Source organism: Arctopsyche grandis, chromosome 11 (genome assembly GCF_051622035.1).
Source record: "Arctopsyche grandis isolate Sample6627 chromosome 11, ASM5162203v2, whole genome shotgun sequence".
Lineage (NCBI taxonomy): Eukaryota > Metazoa > Arthropoda > Insecta > Trichoptera > Hydropsychidae > Arctopsyche > Arctopsyche grandis.
Genome location: NC_135365.1, coordinates 1207105 through 1232843, shown reverse-complemented (window position 1 = coordinate 1232843; position 25739 = coordinate 1207105). Strand labels below are relative to the sequence as shown.

Sequence of the window (25739 nt, the reverse complement as noted above, 5' to 3'; positions counted from 1 at the left end):
ACCAGCCGAACGAGCCAGCAACACACTGCCGTATCCAGAGACCTTCCGAACATAGCCGAACGACGAGCCAGCAACACACTGCCGCATCCAGAGACCTTCTGAACATAGCCGAATGCCGAGCCAGCGACACTCTACCATATCCAGAGACCGCTGGACGACATACTTTTGCCCAAATATAATACCTTTGTACAATATTTAGGCAAACAATAAAACTTTATTAAAACAAGCACAACAGTGTTTCGTTAGGCTGGGATACGGTCAACACATCCTACCCCGCCTACAGGTGTGACCAGTTTTAGTGTGACGGGTGATCACGTGTGACCGGTTCACATTTGAATAGTAGTCATCGAACCTGATTTTAGTATGCCTGTAAAATTAGTTTGATTTAGACCATTATATGTGTATATACAGTATTTGACATTCGTTTTGACGTTTTTATTGGGAAGAATGATGAAGTGCAGGCTCTGTCTCTCGCCTCTGTCAGCCGAGTCTTCGGTCTCCATCTTTGACAGTCCTGAACGCCATTTGCTGAAGCAGCAGATTTGGTCCTGCTGTCAACTGAATGTCCGATACACTCTTTATGTACTTTTAACGTACCATGACTGATCAACACAACCAATATTAATTTAACCATTGACCATTCGTACTGGTTTTTTTTTTTAGCAATGTTTTGTCATTAATCAGTCTGGTTACCACTTTCACCTTATAATCCCAATTATCAATTTTTCACGTTCGCCATTTCCTATCTTGCAGGTTGAGAAAGACGACAGGCTTCCGAATATGATATGTATTTTGTGCAAATACAAACTTGAATCGTTCACCACGTTTAGAAACGTTTGTATTCAGAGTGACGAAACGCTGAAGTCAATCGAGATTTTTACTATCAAAAGTGAGGAAGTTATTCTGGACGATGATTCGCCAGTGAAGGATGAGTTTGATGATGATTCACCAATGGATACCTGCGACTCTGCTACTAATTATGACTTCAACGGATGTGATTCAAAGATAAACATAGAGCTCATAAAAAACGAAAACACTAACCATCTTACTCAGGTAATGTATCGTTGCAAACTTTACCTATTCGTATGTACATATATTGAATTTCTTTCTATGGGTAGTTATCCAATGTTATAAAACATTTTTTTACCATAAGTGGATATTTAACAATTTTTAAAAATAAGTACTTCGCATCGTTAGGAATAACTCTAAAAGTAGCGGATTAATGCTGTATCATTTGAAAATATTTATTTATACAAAAAACATGTATTCTTAACATTGTTCCTATAGCTACTTAACCCCTTGAGTGCTGACGTCTTTTCTGTTGAAAGCCCGCCACGCTGAAAATTTCGCCAATATTTTCAATCAAAATTATTTTGAAATCCAATAGAAAGCGGGTATAAAAATTGTAGCTAATCCAAACAAATAACTACCGCCGAGGATTTCGAGTTTTATAAAGGTGTGTTTAGACTCTCTATTATATTGTTGCGTAGGGGTGGGTGGAGGATCCAAGTAAAAGGCCAAAGTCGTTTCACAGCATTTATTGGTGATTGAGGAGATACACGCACTGGCAGTGCTCCGTCCAGAATGTCTTGATATCGCCTAAGTTGCGCCTTATAACGGATCGGTCGCTCAGGGCATCTTCGACGTCCGGTTACTTCTCTATTGTTTGGGCATGTACCCGGATATGTATTCCCACGACACTCAGTCCCACGGTATCGGTCACTTCTGAGAAGGGACCAATAGCGGTCAATTTGGTGGCCATTGTTTAGCCTACATGCACTTAGTCTAGAGATAATCCTTGAAACCAATTATAACGGTCACACAGTCTCTGGGATGCCACTCGGCCTAATCCGATTGCACTTACTCGGCGGTGTATGTAACAATATCTTGCAACAATATAAATTAAGCAAAAGAAGTCTATTAATTAATGTATTTTTCCAAAACTAGTTCCGTCTTCTTCACTGTTGTTAAAATATAATGCTCACAATCTAAATGCCAACCCACAATCTAAAATACTCAGCAGTTAGGGATTTCCATCGGGAAATTCTGCTATGGTTATACATTCAGAAATTCCGGTGTAAACCAGTCTTTATAAACATTGACACGGATTCTACGACCCATGTTCAATGCTACCTGGAAAGGCTTAGCAGGTAGTATTCTTGTTTACTTTGTACATGCTCCAAATACAACGCCTATTGGCGTTTTTCAGGTGTATGTACTTGGCAAAACGCCGATTAGCGTTGGTCAGCATTCAAAGGGTTAAAATAACATATTACACATTCCAATTCATCGAGTTTACTAAGCTGTAAATGAAATATTTAACGGAACAAAAATTGAATCACCATTGAAGCGTACACTTAATTAAATAATCATCGGCTTACTTTGCAGGTGCAGAAAGAAAATATGTCTTTATCTAGTATTGAAATGTCGTCAAAACGAGATGAAGAAACACAATGCAAATCACATTGCAAATGTTATGTTGTTAAAGAAAAATCATACCAATGCAATGATTGCTTAAGATTATTCATTACCAAGAGTGGCATTTCGAATCACATAAAAACTCACAACATGAAATTTCAACCGCACGCATTGAAAAGTACGGCCGGCATGAAATTTTCAACAAACCGAAGAGGAAATATCAATTTGACATACCTTGGCTTTCAGTATAATAAATATAGGGAGAACGGATTGACTGGTGCGATAACTTGGCGTTGCACACAGAATAAAGCGACCCGCTGCAACGTTTTAATGAAAACATATGAAAACTCTATTGTTAGCGAACCTTCTGAACACAATCATGATGCCTGTTCCTATAAATACAAAGACAACGTTGTTACGGATGCTCAAAATACGAACGAAGCCATCGGAAATGGAACGATAGACTTGATTGAAAAATACGACCGATACCAATGCAACGATTGTTTAAGAACATTCAATACCAAGACTAGCCTTAGGAGTCACATAAAATCTCACATACTAAAACTGAAACTGCAAACAGTGGCAAGTACAGCCGGCATGGAGTTTTCGACAAACCAAAAAGGAAATGCCGTTTTGACATACCTCGGCTTTCAGTATAACAAATATAGGGAAAACAAATTGACCGAGGTGATCGTCTGGCGTTGCACACAGGGTAAAATGTTTCGCTGCAGGGTTTTCGTCAAAACATATGGAAACTTTGTCGTTAGACAACCCACTGCACACACTCATGATGCTTGTCCACAAAAAGCCAGAGCCAACATTGCTATGAGCAAAATGAGGGAGAGTGTAAGGCGTTCTGAAAATGTATACCAAACGATCGGAAATGAAATGATGGGCTTGAACGATGATATTGTGGCTCATCTTCCGAAGCGAGAATCTATTATAAGAGGCCTATTGAAGCACAAGCAACGTCAAACGTCAAAAACTTGATTTTTCTTAATCAACAGGTGTACCTATTTATTTAAATCTATATGATTCTGGGGAGGATTATTAGCCTGCGAATATATTGGCGATCGCAGACATGGAATTATTGCAGGCTTTGTATATGGACGAGGAGACGGCACATTTTCGATTTCACAGCACAAGTTGATGTTGTTTCAGCTTTACATATACCTACATATGTATATATATATATATATATATATATATATATATATATATATATATATATATATATATATATATATATATATATATATATATATATATATATATCCTTTTTGCATTTACTTACTTTTTTAATGGAATAAATCTATTAACTATTGTGCAAATACAAGTAAAGGATCTGCTTTCAAGCCCGACTACATTGTATGTATGTATGTTTATTGGAATATTCCAGAATAGAGTTATCAGGGTGAAGAAAAAAATATGAAAACCTTGCTTATAATAACCTTGATAATCATTAATTACTAATAACAAACATATGCACATTATTTGATGTTTCTTTTTTTTTTTTAATACATATATTTGTATGTACGAAATATTGATAGAATCGTGATTTTCTTTATATATTAATAACACTGAGCAACAGAAAAAGTTACAAGAGTGGAGACTAATCAATTTTTACTAATACTGACCCACTGAATTCGAATATGATAATGACTTTTGTTGATTCGCGATCGTTTACGAGATATGTGTTCGACCGCTGTACTACTTGCCGTCTCGCTTGCACCAACGCTATCAACGTCACAAATGTGTACACAACGAAAGCCTTTCTAAAGCAAATAACCGCTCGAGTTAGTAAGGTAAAAAAAAAAAAAAAAAATATATATATATATATATATATTTAGCTAGAAAACCAATACTTATAAACGTGGTGAAATAAAAAACTGGTCAAATAAATGCAAAATAGCATGGAGAAAAGACTTAAAATTCGCTAGACAATTAATTGTAAGTATTTTAAAAGAATAAAAAATAGAAAAAACATCTGACTATTGATTCCAATACTCACTTTGAGCACAGCAATACTAGATTTTGAGTAAAAGCCAAAAAATTGCGCATTTTTTCAAACGTTCATATCTCGTAAACGATTGCGAACCAACAAAAATTCAGTGGGCCAATCTTAGTAAAGATTGATTAGTCTCCACTCTGGTAACTCAAAAACGTTTTTTTATTGCCCAGTGTAATTAACTGTCGTTTTTAAAAGAGTAGTATCGAAAGTTTTGTTCATCCCAATCAGCAATGCATTTGTTGGACGAATTTTTTCTATAATGGAATCTATTTGGAGGAATGGAAGAAATAGAATACGCTTAAATTTATTTAAGTCCGAACTGGCGTAGGGTTAATTTTGATATGGATTGCGAAAATTTTTACACATCTTTAAAAGACCCAGAAGTCGCAAGTTAAATAAGCGCAAAGTGAAAAAAAATAAAGTTTTGTAAGACAATTTTTTAATTCTGTATTTCTAAGATTTTTTTTATATTAACCCATCCCTATCCACAAAAAAAATCCTCCAGGTCAGCATCGGCACAATCTTGGCAACCCTAAAGACACTTGGAACGTCTAGTATATGTTCTATAAAAAATATTGGAAATGCTGCATCCATGTTATACAAAAGCTTAGACCTCACTACTAGGTGACGCCATATATTTAGGGTTGCCAGATTTCTTCCAAGTCAAACCGGGAACCTACCATATGATAAAATCAACAATATTCTTAGACCACTATGTTTTTTCCTCTCCCTGAGATTTTGTCTTGCTTGGGCTACCATGTATGTAGCTTCTACATCATATATTTTTAATTTATATTAAATAAAAAAATAAAATCAACAAATTTTAACATTAATTGGAACAAGAACAGTCAAGTATAGACAGGAATAATAACAAATTTTAAACATCAATTTGTATATATTTTATTAGATCAGGTACATACATACATTATCATACATATGTAGTTTTCAATACACTGTACAATACTTTCAACTACATCAATAGAAAGTCTATTTCTTTCACCAGTTCATTGAATCTCCATCATGCCCTGTTATAGAGAAAATATACTCACACATTCGATATAAATTTTTATATTGTTTTGGAAGTCCCATTTTTATTTGCGAAAATATAACTAACTATTTTTCCATTCCAATTTGGAGATTGTAATTTAAATATATTTTTTAATGAAACAAATATGTATCATTTGTTTAATATTATTCGTATCGTTACTGTTTTTTTTTCAATATCTAGCCATACTGGTATTTTTTCCGAGCTCATCCAGAAAAACACAGAATATTTTTTTAATGGCATTTACCATTGTTTCAAATAATCTGTCATTGTTTCATAGCACTTTGTTACTTCTTTATTAAATCCATAAATTTGTTCCTTTGAAATTGCTTAAAAAGTATTTTGTCTGCATTTTAGCTGCATCAGAATCCGCCCACTATTTTGCAGTGCACCGGCAGCAAGCTGCACATGCTAGGAAATATTCTCCTTGGATACTTTAATTATGTTTACGATCACAATAAGCTATAGCGAAAAGCTGTATAAAGAGAGGTATAGACGGTGTGGATGTATTTACAATAGCTTGCTAATATTCAAATACAAGACAACCGAAAACCGACAAAAACTGAAACTGAACTGATATATTATACATATATTGATTTTACTGAATTGAAATGAAAAAAAATAACGGTTCAGGTCCCCTAGTGTGAGATCTCAAGTGACTTACAAGGTGGTTTGTATTAGAAAACGTTTTCAAACAAATATCACACTTGTACGGTGTGGGAATTTAAATGCCTCACAATGTGATATTTATCAAAAAGTTATCACATTCATAAGACTAGTTCTTATAATGAGATATTATATGTTTCGTGAGTTTTATTCGCACAGGGGATATTGGCCGGGGTATGTGTCCGGATACCCACAATGTGATATTTAATAAATAAAAATATATTAAACGTGTTTCACATTAATAAGACTATTTCCTAGAATGAGATTTTATATGTTTCGTGAGGGACGATTTTTGAGTAAATGATTTAAAACAAATTTCACACTTGTAAGGTTTTTCCCCCGTGTGAGATCTTAAATGTATCAGAAGTTTAGGTTTACTACTAAATGATTTTAAACAAATTTCACACTTGTGTGGTTTTATCCCAGTATGCAATTTTACATGTGACACGAGGTGAGATTTTTGAGTAAATGATTTTAAACAAATGTCACACTTGTAAAGCTTTTCCCCAGTGTGAGATCGTAAATGACGAACAAGTTCACATTTACTACTAAATGGTTTTAAGCAAATGTCACATTTGTGTGGTGTTATCCCAGTATGCAATTTTTCATGTGTCCTGAGTTTAGATTTTAGAGTAAATGATTTTAAACAAACTTGACATTTGTGTGATTTTATTCCAGTATGCAATTTTACATGTGACCTGAGGTGTGATTTTTGAGTAAATGATTTTAAACAAATTTCACACTTGTAAGGCTTTTCCCCCGTGTGAGATCTTAAATGTACCACAAGTTTAGGTTTACTCATAAATGATTTTAAACAAATATCACATTTGTGTGGTTTTATCCCAGAATGATTTTTTGTATGTATTGTGAGGTTAGATTTTTGACAAAATGATTTTAAACAAATTTCACACTTGTAAGGCTTTTCCCCCGTGTGAGATCTTAAATGTAATACAAGGTTACGTTTACTACTAAATGATTTTAAACAAATGTCACATTTGTGTGATTTTATCCCGGTATGCAATTTTACATGTGACCTGAGGTGTGATTTTTGAGTAAATGATTTAAAACAAATTTCACACTTGTAAGGTTTTTCCCCCGTGTGAGATCTTAAATGTATCACAAGAGAGGAACGATGACTAAATGATTTTGAACAAATTTCACACTTATAAGGTTTTTCCCCTGTGTGAGATCTTAAATGTATCCCAAGTCTATGTTTACTACTAAATGGTTTTAAACAAATGTCACATTTGTGTGGTGTTATCCCAGTATGCAATTTTTCATGTGCCCTGAGGTTATATTTTAGAGTAAATGATTTTAAACAAATGTCACATTTGTAAGGCTTTTCCCCCGTGTGAGTTCTTAAATGTATCACAAGAGAGATACGATGACTAAATGATTTTGAACAAATTTTACATTTGTGTGATTTTATCCCGGCATGCAATTTTTCATGTGCCCTGAGGCTAGAATTTCGAGTAAATGATTTTAAGCAAATTTCACACTTGTAAGGCTTTTCCCCCGTGTGAGATCTTAAATGTATCACAAGTTTATATTTATTACTAAATGATTTTAAACAATCGTCACATTTGAACGGCTTTTCTCTACTACGTAAAACAACGTCAGATTCACTGGGCAATGGCTTTATACAAATTTCACTACTCTTTGGGTAATTGGTCGGTAGTGAAGGCTCATCGGCCCATATTATATCTTCCAACAAAACTTCTTCAGTCTTGATCTTCAAGCAGTCATCTAACCTCAGTTGAGACGTTTCGTTACTTCGAAAACAAGCCTCTCGAAAGCTGATCAACGATTCCAAATTGGTTTTACACGAAAGACACACCGTCTCCGGCAACCCGTCGCCTCTTTTAACCTGCAGGTGAAAAAGTAAGATTAAGAGAAGAGTTAACCAATTGGGTGCACAATAATTGTAACCTGTAACCAGCAACCGACATAAATTTGACAGCAGGTCCTAATGCGTTGCTCCAGACGCTCTGGATGAGGACCTGGTCTCTGGAAGATGGAGACGGAAGAGTCGGCCGGAGTACTCCATCCAAGACAAAGCCTGCACTCCATCGTCCCTGTATTTAACGTCCCTGACAGCAACCAGATCGACTTGCCTTCGCCTAATTATTTGTTAGTGACATCTTTTGTCTAAATTTGGTACTAGTTATACCAACTTTCAGGTAACTTGGCAACTGCTCACTGAAAATTCGGTAAACAGACTACTAGTCAAATGTGAACCTGTCACAGGACAACTGGTCGCTCTAGATCGGTCACTCATGATCATCCGTCACGCTAAAACTGGTCACAAGAAAACTAGTCACACGCTAAAACTGGTCACACCCAAAAATTTAAAGTTTGTCACACAAACAAAAATATTCTCAAATACTTTTTATTTACGAAATATTTATTTCTATCGACTAGACATATGTTCGAGCCAAAGGCCCTCGTGGCCGTTGTTTGTGGTCTTCGCGAGGAGTTCGCGGGCATCTCATCAGAGTCAGCTGAGAAGGTTGGCAATCGCTTTTGCGTTCATTTCACTTGTATGTAATCTTAATTCACCGCGGTAAATGTATCGCGGGGAGGTCTACGAAAACATTGATTGTGTTAGTAAGAGGATCCTTTATTTATGTTCACTTGTTACAATAGTAATTATATGTAAAAAAGATGGTCGTTTTCGTTTCTCAGCCTCGGAGCCAATGGGACGTTGCCAGAGATTCATTCTGCATGTTTGCACAAGAGCGATGATTATGCCATCGTCTTCATCTTTAATATGGACGGTATCTAAAAGTGAATTCGTCATTTTATAATGAACTTGTTACATCTCATCTAGATGAATAAATCGTCGATAACATTATTTGTTTATCTTTGTTACATTGTATAACATTTTCTATATGTCATCTATATATTATAATATATATTCAATATTCAATTGTAAATAGGTTTTTGAGCTCTTTTTTTTCCTATTATGCTGTACATTAACATTATATTTAAAGTAAATGATATAATAAATAAGTAGTTTGGGGCGTTTCGACCTTACCCATCAGCTGTCGTCATATCGCTTTGAACTTCCCCGATTTAATTATTTAAATTAATGTATTAAAAGTACTATAATGATCGTAAAGCAATACCACTTGCTTGGTAGTTATACAATTTCAATTTAATGCAAAGTACTTCAAATCGCCGAGTGTTATTAGCATAAGATGAAATGTACAATAAAACAACAATATTATACACATATAAAAAAAATTATATATATATATATTTTTTACATGTGTATAATATTTTATAATAAAAATATAAAATAATGAGTTTATAAACTGATTTTATTATTATTTTAAGAATTTTTATTTACATATATGTTTCGTTCACATTTGTTTTTACAGATTACACGTTGCAGTTCTTTCTTTTTCACTCACAGACGTTAATTTTTGTAATAATTTGTCGTATTCATCGCCTCTGGGATGAGTTTATTTCCGACCTCGCCGCGAAAAAAGTCGGCAGCACTGTCGTCGAGTCAGCTGTAGAGGTAGGATGGTCACAGTGCTATCCATTTTTCCATTGTTGTAAATCCTTTGTAAAAAAGGTTCAGCAAACCTTTAACAATGCATTTACAACCTTTGAACAATACGCGGCACCTTCTGGGTCCGGTGACTAGTCATCTGTCACTTTGTCTAAGATTTCGCGCGAAAAGATATTCTTTCATTTGATTCGTTGGCTCGCACGATCACAGCTTTAAGGTCTGTTCATACCTAGTCAGCACGTACCGACTTCAGCAGGTATCCGGCCGTACGAAAAGTATTCTTTGGTACATTTTGTATGGGTATATTCATACCAACCGTCACGCTTACGCCACGGCAGGCTTACAGCAGTACCCGACATTTCCTGTTCATATCTTACAGCAACATCCGTCTACGTATCGTATCCGTCTTTTTGGCCATCGTGGAAATATACACGCGAATTACGTGCCATGAGTCTGCCGCTTTGCTGTTTTGGACCAATTATCGATAGTGACAGTTGACAGCTCCTCAATCTTTCGACATGGTTTTGGCGCAAATATTTAAAAAAAATTAAAAGTTTTTACGGAAATATTTAAAAAAATTTTGTCCATTATCCACAAGCTCCTTATACAGTCTCCAAAACTCTCCTTCAGTTTTTCTATTTTTTAACATGGGATGCACATCAAAACGCCTCCGTGCTTTTTTATTGCCCTCTTGAGCTTCTTCCAACAAAAACGCGATTATAATTTTTCGTTCGATAAACGCCGAAACATTTTTGCCGACTTGTATTCTGACGCGTAGCTACGAATGCACGTGTATGCATTCATATTGTAAGTACTCGACAATACGACGTAAGCAATATTGCGCCGTATTGTCATGGCCTGTAATGTATGTATAAGTGTTCCGACCAAGTCTTCATGGTCAGCTTTCGTGGCGTTACGACCAAAGGAGCCGTTTTGGAGGGAGATCGGCGCCGAGCGCGCGTACCCGCCCCCTATTCGTTTTCCGCTTCGGTCGAGTGAACATCTCTGTTCGCTACCGAGTTGGTTCCCACCACCGAGTCCCGATCAGCTCAGCCTTGATCGGCAGACGATACTGGAAGTACAGCTTCAGTATACATCCGGCTCGAAGGACCAAATGTACAAACTCCAGGGATGTTCAACTCGAGAGCACCCCGGAAGTCGGTTTCGTAGAAGCTCGTGGTAAGCGTGGGCGGGGCTGGTTTCCTCCAAGGGATCTACAGGTCGTCGTCTGCGGTCTGGTCTCTGCTGCTGTCGGCTCGGCTCGATGTATATCGCTCTCTCTCTCGTACAGTGTGCGTAAGTGAGGGTGATACGGGACAAAGGCGGGAAAGTGAATAGTAATGAAAACAGGTTATAATTCTGTTTGTATGGTGACTGTATTTTATATATATATGTATATACAGAGATCAAGCAGGGGGGACAGAAAAAGGGGGGGGGGGAGTCCGACTTGAAATTAGCGCGCACGTGTTCAAGAGGTTATGGTAACCTCACTCAACCACGTGGCTACGTGATCTGACTTCGACGAAGAGAGACCAGGAATTCCTCACTTCTCACCGGACGTATACTGAAGCTGTACTTCCAGTATCGTCTGCCGATCAAGGCTGAGCTGATCGGGACTCGGTGGTGGGAACCAACTCGGTAGCGAACAGAGATGTTCACTCGACCGAAGCGGAAAACGAATAGGGGGCGGGTACGCGCGCTCGGCGCCGATCTCCCTCCAAAACGGCTCCTTTGGTCGTAACGCCACGAAAGCTGACCATGAAGACTTGGTCGGAACAATAAGTAAGACTGGCCGCGCACTAGGCAGCCAGGCTGCCGCAGCCAATCTAACATACGGTGGCTCATTGGAGCCCGCGCACTAGGCAGCCAAGAATTCCTGGCTGCGGCAGCCAATAGATCACGTACGATTGCACGGCAGCCAGCTGGCTGCACGCAGCCAGAGCGTGCAAGGTAGAACTGAAGGTAGAAATATCCGCTCGCGTTAGTAAGTTTAGATAATATATATATATATATATATATATATATATATATATATATATATATATATATATATATATATCATCATCATCATCATCATTTACAGCCATTCGCCATCCACTGCTGGATGAAGGCCTCTCCAACACGCTTCCACTCGTCTCTGTTTTGCGCAACACTCATCCATCTCATTCCGCACATTTTCCTAATTTCGTTCACCCATCTTCCTTGCGGTCTTCCTTTTACTCTTTTGCCTTCTCTCGGGTACCATTCAAGCACTTCTTTTGTCCACCTTTCGTCCATCCTCCTAGCTACGTGACCCGCCCATTGCCATTTCAATCTCTTCACTCTATCCACTATGTCCACTACCCTTGTCATATTTCTCACCCACGTTTTCCGCTTTCTGTCTTTCCTCGTTATGCCAAGCATACAGCGTTCCATACTTCTTTGAGTGCATTGGATTTTATTTAGCATCTTGGCGTTCAGTGTCCAAGTTTCACATCCATACGTCATCACTGGCAAAACGCATTGATCAAAGATCCTTTTCTTCAGGCAGAGTGGCATTTTTGATTTAAAAACAGCATTCATCCGTCCAAATGCACTCCATCCTAATTTCATACGTCTCTTTATCTCTTCAGTTTTACTACCAGACATGTCAATTATTTGAATATAAATAATTATTTACTACTTCTACTGGTTTATCATCTAAGGGGATGCTATCAGGCATGCAATAACTATTGAACATTAGTTTAGTCTTATCTACGTTAATTTTTAATCCTACTTTTCTACTTTCCCTGTCCAGCTGTGTTAGTCTGATAAGTAGGTCAGCTGAATCACGAGCTACTAAAACTATATCGTCTGCGAACCGAAGGTGACTCAAAAAGCGACCATTGATGCTTACTCCGGCTGTATCCCAATCCAAGTTCCTGAAAACTCCCTCAAGCACCGCATTGAATAACTTGGGCGAGATTGTATCTCCTTGTCTTACTCCTTTTCCTATGCTAAATCTATCTGTACCTGAAAAAATTTTAACCGAAGCTGTGGCATTCTTATATATTGCAGCTAACAGTCCCACATAGGGTTCCGGCACTCCCTGTGTTTGTAGAGCGTTAAGTACTGCATTATGACTAACTGTATCGAAGGCTTTCTCATAATCGACGAAACCTAGGCACAATGGCCGTTGATATTCGTTGGCGCGCTCGATTAGTTCGCCAACTACTTGGAGGTGGTCCATTGTGCTGAAATTTGCCCTAAACCCTGCCTGCTCTATAGGTTGGTTCTCGTCGAGGATATTCTTCAGCCTTTCTGTAATAACCTTCGTGAAGAGCTTGTAGACCGCTGAAAGTAAACTAATGGGTCGGTAGTTCTTGATATCGCTTTTGTCGCCTTTTTTGTGTATTAAAATGATAGTTGCGTTATTCCATCCTTCTGGTATAGCTTGGTTCTGGATGCATTTGCTGAAAAGCCTAGCTAAGATATTAATTAGGGGGGGGCCGCCACATTTTAGTAAGTCAATGGGAATATTATCTTCCCCTGGGGTTTTACCGTTTTTTGCAGTTTTTAGCGCGGCCTCTACTTCGCTAGGCAATACTGCAGGAACCCTTTGGCCGTGTGTCGATTCCGGAGCGGGAAATTGACCGTTGTTGTTCTCGTAAAGTTTTGCATAGAACGTATAAACTCTAGATCTTTTCTTAGGCAAAAACCAAATGATCGCAATCAGATCAGAGAGCGGAGTAATAATATATATATATATATATATATATATATATATATATATATATATATATATATATATATATATATATATATATATATATATATATATATATATATATATATATATATATATATATATATTCAAATGACTATAATCCTTAGATCCTTTTCCAAATTGACCATCGGGTGGTTCATCTGTATTTGAAGACGGTATGTCTCCGTAATCCAAAAGTCTTTTTCTGTGCAAACCATCACTGTTCACACTTACATCGGCCATGTTTACATCTCCATCAGCCATGTTCGCATCGTCCTCTTCATTATTGGAAACAATGAGTTCTGCTTGAGCAGACATCTTTCGTGAAGCCCGTTGCTGCAAAGGTCTTTTGTGACATTTAAATTGTCTTTTACATGCCTGTTGCCACACTTCCTTACGATCCCTCATCTCTTGCTATTTTTTTCTCCTCGGCAGACTCCGTTCTAAGTTAACTTCTTTTCTTATTTCTTCTTGTATTGTCAAGACAGTCTTTGTTTTGGTACTGTTACATTGAGCTGATATGTGCCCAAACTCGTTACAATTGAAACAACGAGTTCCTCTCTTCTTAAACCTGCAATCTAGATCTCTTTTCTTCTAGATCTACTCTTTTCTTTCGTAAGATCTCTTTTCTGCAATCGATGTTTCTACTCGAGGGCTACACGCCTGATTTGTTATTGACACGCCTACTTAGTTTATAGCAGTGGTGTACGGTGAAATTATTTCATATCGAGCATGGGCCGTATGCTTTGTATCATTTATGCACAATGGTAACTACGCTACTGGAAGTGTTGCATTTTCGAAGTTCCCCGCCAAAAATGGGGCAGGCCTCCAGCCGTGAAACGTAAACACTCACACACTCACACACAGAGTTTCCGGTTTACGGCGCGAGTGAAGCTTCGCAGTTTAGTTTGCGCGCTCAACGAGAATGGAAATATTTTGTAGATAAATAAATAAATATACTTACAGAATTAATTGTATTTTTCGTACTACATACGCCTTTCGCAAGAAAAGAGTCCATTGCACCATAGGCAAACCATATACATATATACTATATATAAAAACCGACTGTCGCTAAATATATATATTTATATATTTGTATGTGACGGACGATCAACCATCAACCAGTATGGGGAACCAATTATTTTCATTTTTTTTTCATATTTTTTTCATTTTATTAAAAACGGCGCCCCGGGGGCGCTGGGGGCGCCGGGGGCGAAGGCCCCAGAACGTCGGAGGCGCCGGGGGCGAATTCCCCGGGGTGCCGAAAGCATCGGGGGCAAAGGCCCCGGGGTGCCAGAGGCATCGGGGGCGCTGGGGGCAAAGGCGTTGGGGCGTCGGCGTTGCACAAAACGTAATTCGTAATCACTTCGCAATTTGTAATTCGTAATTTCTAATTCGCGCATCAATTTCTTTCCGAAACCAGTCGATTCAATATCTTTAACTTTATTTTTATTCGAGTTTCAATTCCTTTTCGAAACCATCCGTTGAAATCAACTCGCGAACGCGCGTTGGATGCGTTCGTGAACGTTCGGGAACCCTCTCTCGTGGGACAAAAAATGGGGAAAGGAATAGCGCGCGAAATCAACGCGCAAAACGCACTCATATTTTGACTCACACACACGGTGTTCGCGGCCGCAAACGATGCGAGTGAAGAGCCCGCTTTATATCTATTTTAATAGCTACTGATCTACTGATCATTTTCTATTTTATAATTTTATTTTATTTGGTTAGTAATCATAGTATTATATTATTCTAATGTTAATGCACAGCATAATAGGAGAAAAAGCTCAAAAACCTATTTACAATTGAATATCTATTATAATATATAGATGACATATATAAAATGTTTTACAATGTAACAAAGATAAACAAATAATGTTACCGACGATTTATTTGTGTAGATGAGATGTAACAAGTTCATTATACAATGACGAATTCACTTTTAGATACCGTCCATATTAAAGATGAAGCCGATGGCATAATCATCGCTCTTGTACAAACATGCAGAATGAATCTCTGGCAACGTCCCATTGGCTCCGAAGCTGAGAAACGAAAAGGTCCATCTTTTTTACATATAATTACTATTGTAACAAGTGAACATAAATAAAGGATCCTCTTACTAACACAATCAGTGTTTTCATAGACCTTCCCGCGGTGAATTAAGATTTGTGATTTGACATCCGAACTGTCAAAGTGAAATGAACGCAAAAGCGATTGCCATGCGAACCTTCTCGGATGCGAGCGATGCGAACGTCAGATGGGCTGACAGATGCCCGCGAACTCTTCGCGAAGACCAAAAACAACGGCCACGGCCACGGCCACGAGGGCCTTTGGCTCGAACATATGTCTAGTCGATAATAATAAAAATTTCGTAAATAAAAAGTATTTGCGAATATTTTTGTTTGTGTGACCAATTTAAAATTTTTGGGTGTGACCAGTTTTCTCGTGACCAGTTTTAGCGTGTGATCAGATTTCTCGTGACCAGTTTTAGCGTGTGACCAGTTTTCTCGTGACCAGTTTTAGCGTGACGGATGATCATGAGTGACCGATCTAGAGCGACCAGTTGTCCTGTGACAGGTTCACATTTGACTAGTAATCACCGAACCCTTTACAATAGCCATATATATTTATATATGTATGGCTGTAAAATGTTTTTGATTTAGACCAGATTTCTACTTACAGTATTTGACGTACGCTTCAATGTTTACATTTTAAATATTAATTGGGAAGATGATGAAGTGCAGGCTCTGTCTCTCTCCTCTGTCAGCCGAGTCTTCAGTCTCCATCTTTGACAGTCCTGAACGCCATTTGCTGAAGCAACAGATTTGGTTCTGCTGTCAGCTGCATGTCTGCACTCTTTATGTACTTTCAACGGTTCCACGAACGATCAACACGACCAATATTGATACCACAAAACACATATAGACATTCACACTTCGTATCATTCGTACCACGAATATGTGGTGCTCATTTATAACTGCTATCTTCAACTTCCATTTTGACTCTTATGTTATGTTTTTGTCGTTGTATGTTATACGTATCAATCTGTTTGTGTTGATCCGTCTGGTGACCACAATTAATTTATAATCTCAATGATCAATCACTCACCATCCCCATTTACTATCTTGCAGGTCGAGAAAGACGACAGGCTTCCAAATATGATATGTATTTTGTGTAAATACAAACTTGAATCGTTCACCACATTCAGAAATGTTTGTATTCAGAGTGACGAATCGCTGAAGTCAATCGAGATGCCAAACATCAAAAGTGAAGAAGTTATTTTTGACGATTTGATAGTGAAGGATGAGTGTGATAATAATTCACTAACAGATACCTGCGACTTGGCTGTTAATTATGACTTCAACGGATGCGAATTGAGCGCCTTTGAAAAATGCGATTCAGAGATAAACGTTGGCTTAATAGAAATCGAAAATACTAGCCAAATTACCCAGGTAATGTAAATGCGTCGACAATCTTACATATATTAAATTTCTACGGGCAATTTTATTATTATAAACGATATAGTGTTATCATATACTTCATGACTGTTTTTTTTTTTACAATTTTTGAAACATTTTTTGTCACATTACGTAGAATAGTACTAAACGTAGCTAATAAATGTATTTAGTCAAACATTTATGATTATTATTGTTCTGAAAACTACTTAAGGTACGGTATACGGACATGTACCCCCTGGTCATTAACCCCCCGTGCAAATAAAATATATAAAAATAGTAAAAACAATTAATAATTAATAAAATAAGTATTAAATAAGAATAAATTAAGTCTGGTAGATCATATTCAATTTCAATTTATATCCAATTTTAATTTCAATTTATATACAATATTTAATTTCAATTTATATATGTACAATATTTAATTTCAATGTATATATGTACAATATTTAATTTCAATTTATTATTGTAAGTAGAATAAATTTCAATTTAAAAGACTTTCAGTCATCAGTTGGCGTTTGCGTTCTGTGGTATTGAAAGTAAATTTTAATAAAAGTAAGTAAATTAAAAAAAAAATCATAAATATATTATATTATTATTATTATTGTATTTTAAATATTTTTAGCCTATCCAGATGGAATTTGTAAAATCGAAAAAAGGAAAAGAGAAAGTGATATTTGAAGGTTATGTTTATGTGAAACAAAAAAAATTAGCACACGGTGTTGTGTCTTTTGAGTGTGAAAAAAGGCGTAACAAGTTAGAGTGTAAGGCTAAAATTAAACTCCGTGGAGTGAACCTGGTGGGACGGTTAAACAATCATTCTCATGGTCCAGATCCAGCAAGGAGAGAGATTCTTAAAGTACTTCAGGAAATGAAAAAATCGGCAGAAGAGACTGAAGAAGCACCGCAACAAATTATTTCTCGATCTGTTTCATCGATAAGTGAAGATGCAAAGGCCAAATTGCCGACAGTCCATCAACTAAGGCGCAATTTCAGACGATACCGTCAAGTTGTAAACAATCCACCGCCTGTTCCGTTGAATATAAGCTTACCAAGTTAATTACCAAGAACAAATAATGCTGTTGAAGGATGGCACAGAAGTTTCCAGTCCAATGTCGGATGCTACCATCCCACAATTTGGAAATTTACTGGATTTCTTCAAAAAGAACAAGTATACTGCACTCAAATATTGGCCGGTCATCCATCACAAGCTCCAAGAAAGACATATAGTGATTTAAACGCACGGATTCTTGCCATAATTCGCAGATATCGTAATAGTAACATAATAGATTACCCAATTGGAATAGCACACAATATATATATATATATATATATATATATATATATATATATATATATATATATATATATATATATATATATATATATATATATATATATTATGTAATTATGTTTGTATTATGATATAATAAATTAGTATTGATTTTGATACTGACTTTTTATTAAAGATATTGTCAATTTTTATCCTTGGTTGGGGTTTTTGACTAGGGGGTAATTGTCCTAGAACCCTAAAGTACAATAGTATACGTTACAATTTTATAGTTTGTTTCAATAGCTCATTTAGTTTAGCGAGTTTCAAATGAAATATTCAAAGGAATAAAATTAAACCACTGTACGGAATCATACACATAATAATATAATGATTGTCTTAATTCACAGATGCAGGAAGAAAATATTTCTTTATCTAGTATTGATATCTAGCATCAATAACAGATAGTGAAAGACAATGCACATATCATGCTCTTGAAGAAAAATCATACCAATGCAGCAATTTTCCAAAAATATTCAACACCAAGAATAAACTTAGGGGTCACATAAAATCTCACGTTTTAACATCACAACTGCAGACAGGGACAAGTACAGAGGGTTTGGATTTTTTTACAAACCAAAAAGGATATATTAGTCTGACATACCTTGGTTTTCAGTATAATAAATATAGGGCAAGCGAAGTGACTGGTGTGATAACTTGGCGTTGCAAAAGGAATAGAGCGATGCGCTGCAATGCTACAATACGTACTAATGGAAATTCTATTGTTAAAGGACCTTCTGAACACAATGATTACTGTTTCTATAAAAACAAAAAAAAAAAATCTGCTCAATATTCAAATCAATACCAATGCAACGAGTGTTTAAGAATATTCAATACGAAAAGTGGCATTAGGCTTCACGTGGGTTCTCCAGTGGCGTAACTACCGCGCACGCAGACCCCGCAATGCGGGGGGGCGCCGCAGGCGGCGTGCCTTTTTTACAGATTTTTTAATTTGTTCTGTAATTTCTTTGCAATAATTTTTTTAAAAATCTCTTATTTTTTAACCTATGTATTTGCATCTCGTTTTATTGTATGTACACATAGCTGACAATTCTCTCTTATTCTTGTATATATTTTTGTTAAAACAACGTATTAAAACAATAAAATAAAATTATATGAGGCGTAAAAACGTAAAAATTTATAAATTTTTAGCTGTCAACATTAACAGGTGGGAAGTTTTTAAGGAAAATTCATCATCAGTTACTTTAAACAGATTATGCACTGCTTGTTGGTCGTCCAGATTAGACTCTATTAATGCACTTCGATATATATGTAGGTACATATATGTACAGATGTTTTAAAATTTCTTACAGAAATAATTTTGAAAAGTAAAATAAATGATGAACAATCAAAAGAAAAGTAACAAAAAAAGAAAATGGAAAGTTTCGAATTTATTCTCCTACTCGTGCTTCTTGAAAAATTCTTCGGTTTCTCAAAGTTCCTTCAATCAAAAAATGCTGATGATATCAGTGCTCAGTCTATGATTAGACTGAGCACTGATGCATATTGCGAGATCAGTAATTTTAGAAATAAATTTGAAGGATTCGTAACAATTTCAACAATATTAGGGTTGAAGCCAAAATTTAATCTAAAAGCATTTCGATGAGCTTAGTCATGATCCATTAAAATAAATTTTGAACAATTTTAATGCGGCACTAAACGTAACCTAAGTGCAAATGAAGGTTCGTATCACGTTATTTAAACATTGTTTCAAAGTTCGCTTTCCTGCAAAACAATTATCAGATGACGATTTACATATATGTACATATGTATGTATATCATGAAGCTATGTCTCTAGCCAACTAATATGTCAATGATTTTGACTTACTTGATACTTGATTTCCGTTCGTGCTTAAAAGAAAATAAACCTTGTAAAAATAAAGAAGATCAACGTGTTCATAATTTGGAAAAGCTCTTCATTTGTAATTTTTATAATTTAAATTCGTCATTTAAATCATCTTGTTCTTCACGCTTCCGGTAAATGTAGCCACTACGGCAGCGGTTTCCAAACTTTATGCTACTACGCCTCCCTAAAAATTTTTTTTTCCGCGCCTCCCTACCTTTACTTTTAATAGATATAATAATATAGACACGTTTTATATAATAAGCCTTTATTTAAAAAAAAATACTGAAAACTACAATAGACAGAATAATAAAAGGTTTTGCTATAACATAAATTTATACGAACACGTACATATATTTATTTTTATATTAAATTACTAATTAAACTACATCTAACACATCAAAATTTAATGTGAAGGTGTTGTTGTTTATTGGCACAAAGTTTATCAAATCTTGGGGGCAATATGGAGAGTGCCACTCGTAACTCCTTTTCGACTATTAACCTGGCTCGATATTTGGTTTTCATTGCAGCTAGTGCCGAAAAGCCCGTTTCGCTTAAATAAGACGTTACAAACGGTAGAAGCACTTGCATTGCTTTGCAATACAAAGATTCATACTCTCCACTAAGATTCATCCAAAATTTAATTATGGTTTCATTTTGAAACTTTTGTTTTAGTGAGCTATCGCATAATAATTCTATCAATTTTTCTTTTTGGATGGTTGTCAGCTCGAATTCGTCTTCTTCATTGTAGTTAAATGGATTCTGTATCCACAAAAACATTGAGAAATCAAGGTCTTTGAAATAATTGGAAAAATGCAGCACTAAACCATCCAAGTGGTCAATAAAACGATTTTTACCTTCTTTAATATTGGCTGTGGCCCAGAAATCTTTGGAAAGTGACAGCATATCCTACTCATTCTTTTGTAAATTTGATTTCCATAACTTCAACTTTTTAATGAAAGCTTTTACTTTGTGTTTTTGAACAAGTGGATGTATTTGTGATCCCTGCATTGATTTATTTAAACCGCTCAATTTTCCAAAAATTTCAACCAAATAGGCAAGTTTAACAATAAAATTATCGTTCGTCCATAAATGTGCCTTTTCATGTTGGTTTTCTTCTTGAAGGGTTGCTAATTAAATGTGTATATAAAATTAAAGAAAAATAAAAAATAAACATTCTTGCATTGCATTTTTACTGTTGAGCTACGATATGAAGTTTTATTTATTTATAGATATTATGGTATGAAAATTATTTTTTTATTAAAAAGATTTGGCGCCTCCCCTGGCAATAGCCCGCGCCAGGGAGGCGCGCCTCCCAGTTTGGAAACCGCTGCACTACGGAGCGCTCGTTCACAAGTTGAAACTTATTAAAAATTACTTAAAGTCAACTATGTCACAACATCGTCTTAAAGTATTAGCAATAATAAGTATTAAATTTTAACAAAATAGTCGTGTTTGCCAATGAGTCCAGAAAAAAGTTTTTCTACGTAAAAAAGGTATGAATTATTAATTTGGAAAGTTATTTTGCTGTAAGGAAATAATATGAATATATGGGGGGGGGGGGGGAGGGCGCCTGGAATTCACGCTACGCCACTGGGGTTCTCACATGAAAATTAAATCATTACTGCACCCATTGCCAAGTACACCAGGCATTGAATTTTTTACAAACCAAAGAGGAAATGATGCTTTGGTATACCTTGGCTTTCAGTATAACAAAGCCAAGAGCTGTATGACTGATGTGACAACCTGGCGGTGCGTTAAACTGAAAACGTCCCGCTGCAATTCTTCCATGAAATTATATGGAAACTGTATTGTTAAAGAACCTTCTGAACACAATCATGCTTCCTATTCATATAAAAACAAAAACAAAATTGTTCAAGATTCGAACCAATACCAATGCAACGAGTGTTTAAGAATATTCAATACGAAAATTGGCATTAGAATTCACGTGAGTTCTCACATGAAAATGAATTCACTACTGCAACCATTGACACCAGGCATGGAATTTTCTACAAACCAAAGAGGATATATTAGTCTGACATACTTTGGCTTTCAGTATAATAAATATAGGGATAGCGAAGTGATTGGTGTGATACCTTGGCGTTGCAAAAAGAATAGAGCGATGCGCTGCAATGCTACAATATGTACTAATGGAAATTATATTGTTAAAGAACCTTCTGAACACAATGATTCCTGTTTCTATAAATACAAAAAAATCTGCTCAAGATTCAAATCAATACCAATGCAACGAGTGTTTAAGAATATTCAATACGAAAATTGGCATTAGCACTCACATGAAATCTCACGTTTTAAAATTACAACTACAGACAGTGACAAGAAGTACAGAGGGTTTGAATTTTTTTACAAATCTGTGGAAAGCGAAATGACTGGTACGATAACTTGGCGTTGCAAAAGGAACAAAGCAATGCGCTGCAGTGCTTTAATACATACATATAGCCAGCAGTTTGGCTTAATGGTAGCGTATATATTTAGCACCACTGCGATCGCTGATTCAATTCACCAAACTGATGGTTAGATTTGGGTGTTTGTGACTCCAAATCGATCGTTTCTCTATCAAAGTTTGCCAATTTTATCTAATCATTGTTGAACCGATTCCTGAAAATTGGTAATAGATCATTTCCTGTTGTCACAAAATCTTTGTGTATAATTTGTAAAAATTATGCACAGAAATCTGAAATCTATACATGTCTCTATAATTTCGTGTTTATAATGTGTAAAAAAAATTGTAATAATAATTGTGCACAAAATCTTAAAATAATCCATAGATTTCTCTATGATTATTATTTCTGTACTTGATTAATTATTGTATTCGATGTTTATTGAACGTACTGTTGTCTGACCATTCAACGTATTGTATACGTTGTCTGTACTCGTCTTGAACGTATTGACACTCGTCTTGAACGTATTGAACACGTATTGACACTCGTCGCATTGGAGCAATCTGTAATGACTAGTCACCGGAGCCTGAGGGGGCCGTGTATTGTTCAAAGGTTGTAAATGCATTGTTAAAGTTTTGCCGAACAATGGATAGCACTGTGACTATCCTACCTCTAGTAATGACGAGTGTACATTGATTGTAATAAAAAAAAAATAATAATAAAAAAAACATGGAAATTCTGTTGTTAAAGGACCTTCTGAACACGGTTCTTGTTCCTATAAAAACAAAAACAAAACTGCTCCAGATTCAAATCAATACCAATGCAACGAGTGTTTAAAAATATTCAATACGAAAACTGACATTAGGCTTCACATGGATTGTCACATGAAAATGAAATCACTACTGCACCCATTGCCAAGTACGTCAGGCATGGAATTTTTAAAATACCAAAGAGGAAAAGATGCTTTGGTATACCTCGGCTTTCAGTATAACAAAGCCAAGAGTACCGCACTAAAAAGCAAGAGTACCGCTGCAAAGCTATCGTCAACTCATATGGAAACCGTATTGTTAGAGAACCTTCTGAACACAGTCATGATCCCTGTCCCCAAAAAGCAAAAGCCAACATTGCTTTAAGCAAAATTTTGCAGAGTATAAAGCAAGATGAAAATATAAAGCGAGCGATTGGAAATGGAATGATTGGATTGAACGAAGACATTGTGGCCCATTTTCCAATGCGAGATTCTATTGTAAGAAGACTTTGGAATATAAAGCACCGTCGAACTTCAAAATCTAGTCCTGTTGAGATACAAGCGTTTGCAAAGTCCGAAAAATTGATTTTTTAGTCAAAAGGAGTGCCTATTTAAATCTTCCCGAATCTTGAGAGGATTACTTTGGCAGAACCTTTGCAATTGTAGCCTTGTAACCAGCTGAATGGACCGGTGGTTAGCATATGATGCTTTGAACAGAGTGGTCACAGGTTCCCAAATCCCACTGGCTTCTGCTGGCCATACCTTCGATTTGTGACTCCAGATCGATCGTTTCCTATCAGAGTTTGTATCCTGTTGTATCCTGCTCGCGCAAATTAAGTGAGTATATACGTCGGGGGGGAGAGACCCGTTTTTTATCTTTCGACTTAAGATCTTTCGATTTTCCATCTTTGCCTTCCGATATTTGCGTTTTCGGTCCTACAGTTCACAGATCCAATCTTCGCGTATTTATCTAATATTTTTTCTGCACTAACATTTATATCCCTATGAATATCTAATAAAGCAAGTCCATTTAGTCGATTTTCCGACATCGTATTTCTTAAATATGTTTTTAGTCATCGTAGTGTGGAAAAGCTCCGTTCACTTGTGGCTGTTGTCACCGGAAGTGTTGCTAGAATTTTTAGAAGTATGTAAATATTGGGGAATATTGAAGGATTGCAAATTGCAATTGCAGCTAGTGCGTTTTTTGGTCGATTTTCACTAGTACTTATATATTGCCACCACATTTCCAACTCTCCAGTTAGAATGCAAGGCCCACAAAATATATCTTGGTTGTAAATTTCCCCCAAAGTCTTTATCTTATTTTTTAAAACACTTGATGGTTGAAAGCTTTTGTCCATCAGGAAGCAAACATTGGAAAATTTTCAAGTACATATATGTTTACGTCCTAAAAATCTGTCATGGATTCGGGATAAAAAACTATCCAAAAATGGTACAAACGATCAATTGCGACAGGAGTGGGATATTTTGCCGCCGACTGCACTCCGCCAAGGGGGGGGTCCAGACCCCCTGAACCACCCCCCTCGCTACGCCACTGCATCTGACACCCAAAAAATTCCATTAATCGAAAGGCATCCACGTGAAATATTGTACTGATGGTTAGTACATTATTTCGCGTCTATCATTTTCGATTGATGGAGTTTGTGGGTGTCAGATGTTCCGTGAACGAGATTTTAGTGACTTGCGCGAGATCGCTTTTTGCGGAATAATCACCGAACCGTTGATAGTTCTGCCATTTAGTAAAATACTCAGTGTGTTTTTCTTAACTGACAAAAATTTCTTGATTTGATTTTGTATTGGTATAGAAAAACTATAATATATAAAGATTCTATGACAGAATCACTAATGACCATACTAAACACTTGTGAGAAGTCTCGGTGATTACAACAAAATGTCTATACCCTTCAGGTATAACACACAGATTACCTAAACACAATCTGCTTTAGATCATCGAATTTAGAGAGTCTTTAATTAATATTATGTATTATGAGCATTTATAAGAATTTTGTAAATGGGTTTTTGAGCTCTTTTTCCTATTATGCTGTACATATTGACATTAGAATAATATTATACTATGATTACTAACCAAATTAAATTAAATTGTAAAATAGAAAATGATCAGTAAATCAGTAGCTATTAAAAGCGCCAGACAGATTGAACCACAGATTAACTGGATGGCTGCTTTAAACGCGATTCTCGGCTTCACGAATGAAAAATTGCACATCAGATGACGAGTAGCCTTTCGATGTGCACAGATGCAATTATTAAAATGGTAAGTATTAAAATTGAGTTGGATCTTTCTGGCGAGTTTTTAATAATTTAATAAGGAAAAATTCGGAACTAAAGTATCAGAAGCACAGAACGTATACAGGGTAGGTATGTCGGGACTTCGGGTAGATTTCGCTTAGTGTAAGTGCGAGCAGTGCGCACGCATAAAGTACACGTGTCGTTAATCTGTCGTCCAGTCTGTCTGGCGCTTGTTGATCGTTTGCACCGCATCGTTAAAATATACATAAGATGTGTAGTCATATAGTACAACTGAAATGATCTCATCAGGTCACT

At 36.3% G+C, this 25739-nt stretch overlaps 5 protein-coding genes across 8 annotated transcripts in view; 3 read left to right on the top strand and 2 right to left on the bottom strand.

The window, feature by feature from the left end:
• The window catches only part of LOC143919146 (uncharacterized), a 1208594-nt gene that overhangs the window by 662534 nt on the left and 520321 nt on the right, over positions 1 to 25739 (bottom strand). The gene's annotated exons all lie outside the window — the stretch shown is intronic.
• LOC143919099 (uncharacterized) lies at positions 378 to 3535 on the top strand. Its single transcript, XM_077441286.1, has 3 exons — positions 378 to 564; positions 754 to 1053; positions 2389 to 3535. The coding sequence occupies exons 1-3, from the start codon at positions 448 to 450 to the stop codon at positions 3406 to 3408; spliced, it is 1437 nt and encodes a 478-aa protein (XP_077297412.1). The 5' UTR covers positions 378 to 447; the 3' UTR covers positions 3409 to 3535.
• Positions 5314 to 8276, bottom strand: LOC143919086 (uncharacterized). Its single transcript, XM_077441273.1, has 2 exons — positions 8088 to 8276; positions 5314 to 8007 (listed from the first exon to the last, which is right to left on the bottom strand). Exons 1-2 carry the CDS (start codon positions 8208 to 8210, stop codon positions 6388 to 6390), a joined length of 1743 nt encoding a protein of 580 aa, XP_077297399.1. The 5' UTR covers positions 8211 to 8276; the 3' UTR covers positions 5314 to 6387.
• Positions 15991 to 23112, top strand: LOC143919150 (uncharacterized). 4 transcript variants are annotated; one of them, XR_013261186.1, is made up of 4 exons: positions 15991 to 16231; positions 16516 to 16836; positions 18520 to 19021; positions 22300 to 23112. XR_013261186.1 is itself a non-coding variant. In XM_077441347.1 (3 exons), exons 1-3 carry the CDS (start codon positions 16115 to 16117, stop codon positions 18559 to 18561), a joined length of 480 nt encoding a protein of 159 aa, XP_077297473.1. In that variant the 5' UTR covers positions 15991 to 16114; the 3' UTR covers positions 18562 to 21219. The 4 variants fall into 4 exon arrangements, 2 of the variants coding, with proteins under 2 accessions (XP_077297473.1, XP_077297472.1); XR_013261185.1 differs by having other exon boundaries at positions 16041 to 16246; positions 22300 to 23111; XM_077441347.1 differs by lacking the exon at positions 22300 to 23112 and having other exon boundaries at positions 18520 to 21219.
• Positions 17474 to 17899, top strand: LOC143919197 (uncharacterized). Its single transcript, XM_077441412.1, has one exon. The coding sequence runs from the start codon at positions 17474 to 17476 to the stop codon at positions 17897 to 17899; it is 426 nt and encodes a 141-aa protein (XP_077297538.1).

Excerpts from the sequence above, each read along its gene's own strand:
- LOC143919099 (XM_077441286.1), top strand. The coding sequence starts at position 448 with ATGATGAAGTGCAGGCTCTGTCTCTCGCCTCTGTCAGCCGAGTCTTCG. Across the intron at positions 565-753 it reads GGTCCTGCTGTCAACTGAAT|GTTGAGAAAGACGACAGGCT; the intron begins GTCCGATACACT and ends CCTATCTTGCAG. Across the intron at positions 1,054-2,388 it reads ACACTAACCATCTTACTCAG|GTGCAGAAAGAAAATATGTC; the intron begins GTAATGTATCGT and ends CTTACTTTGCAG.
- LOC143919086 (XM_077441273.1), bottom strand. The coding sequence starts at position 8,210 with ATGGAGTGCAGGCTTTGTCTTGGATGGAGTACTCCGGCCGACTCTTCC. Across the intron at positions 8,008-8,087 it reads GGACCTGCTGTCAAATTTAT|GTTAAAAGAGGCGACGGGTT; the intron begins GTCGGTTGCTGG and ends TTTCACCTGCAG.
- LOC143919150 (XM_077441346.1), top strand. The coding sequence starts at position 16,115 with ATGATGAAGTGCAGGCTCTGTCTCTCTCCTCTGTCAGCCGAGTCTTCA. Across the intron at positions 16,247-16,515 it reads TGCATGTCTGCACTCTTTAT|GTCGAGAAAGACGACAGGCT; the intron begins GTACTTTCAACG and ends ACTATCTTGCAG. Across the intron at positions 16,837-18,519 it reads ATACTAGCCAAATTACCCAG|ATGCAGGAAGAAAATATTTC; the intron begins GTAATGTAAATG and ends CTTAATTCACAG.
- LOC143919197 (XM_077441412.1), top strand. The coding sequence starts at position 17,474 with ATGGAATTTGTAAAATCGAAAAAAGGAAAAGAGAAAGTGATATTTGAA.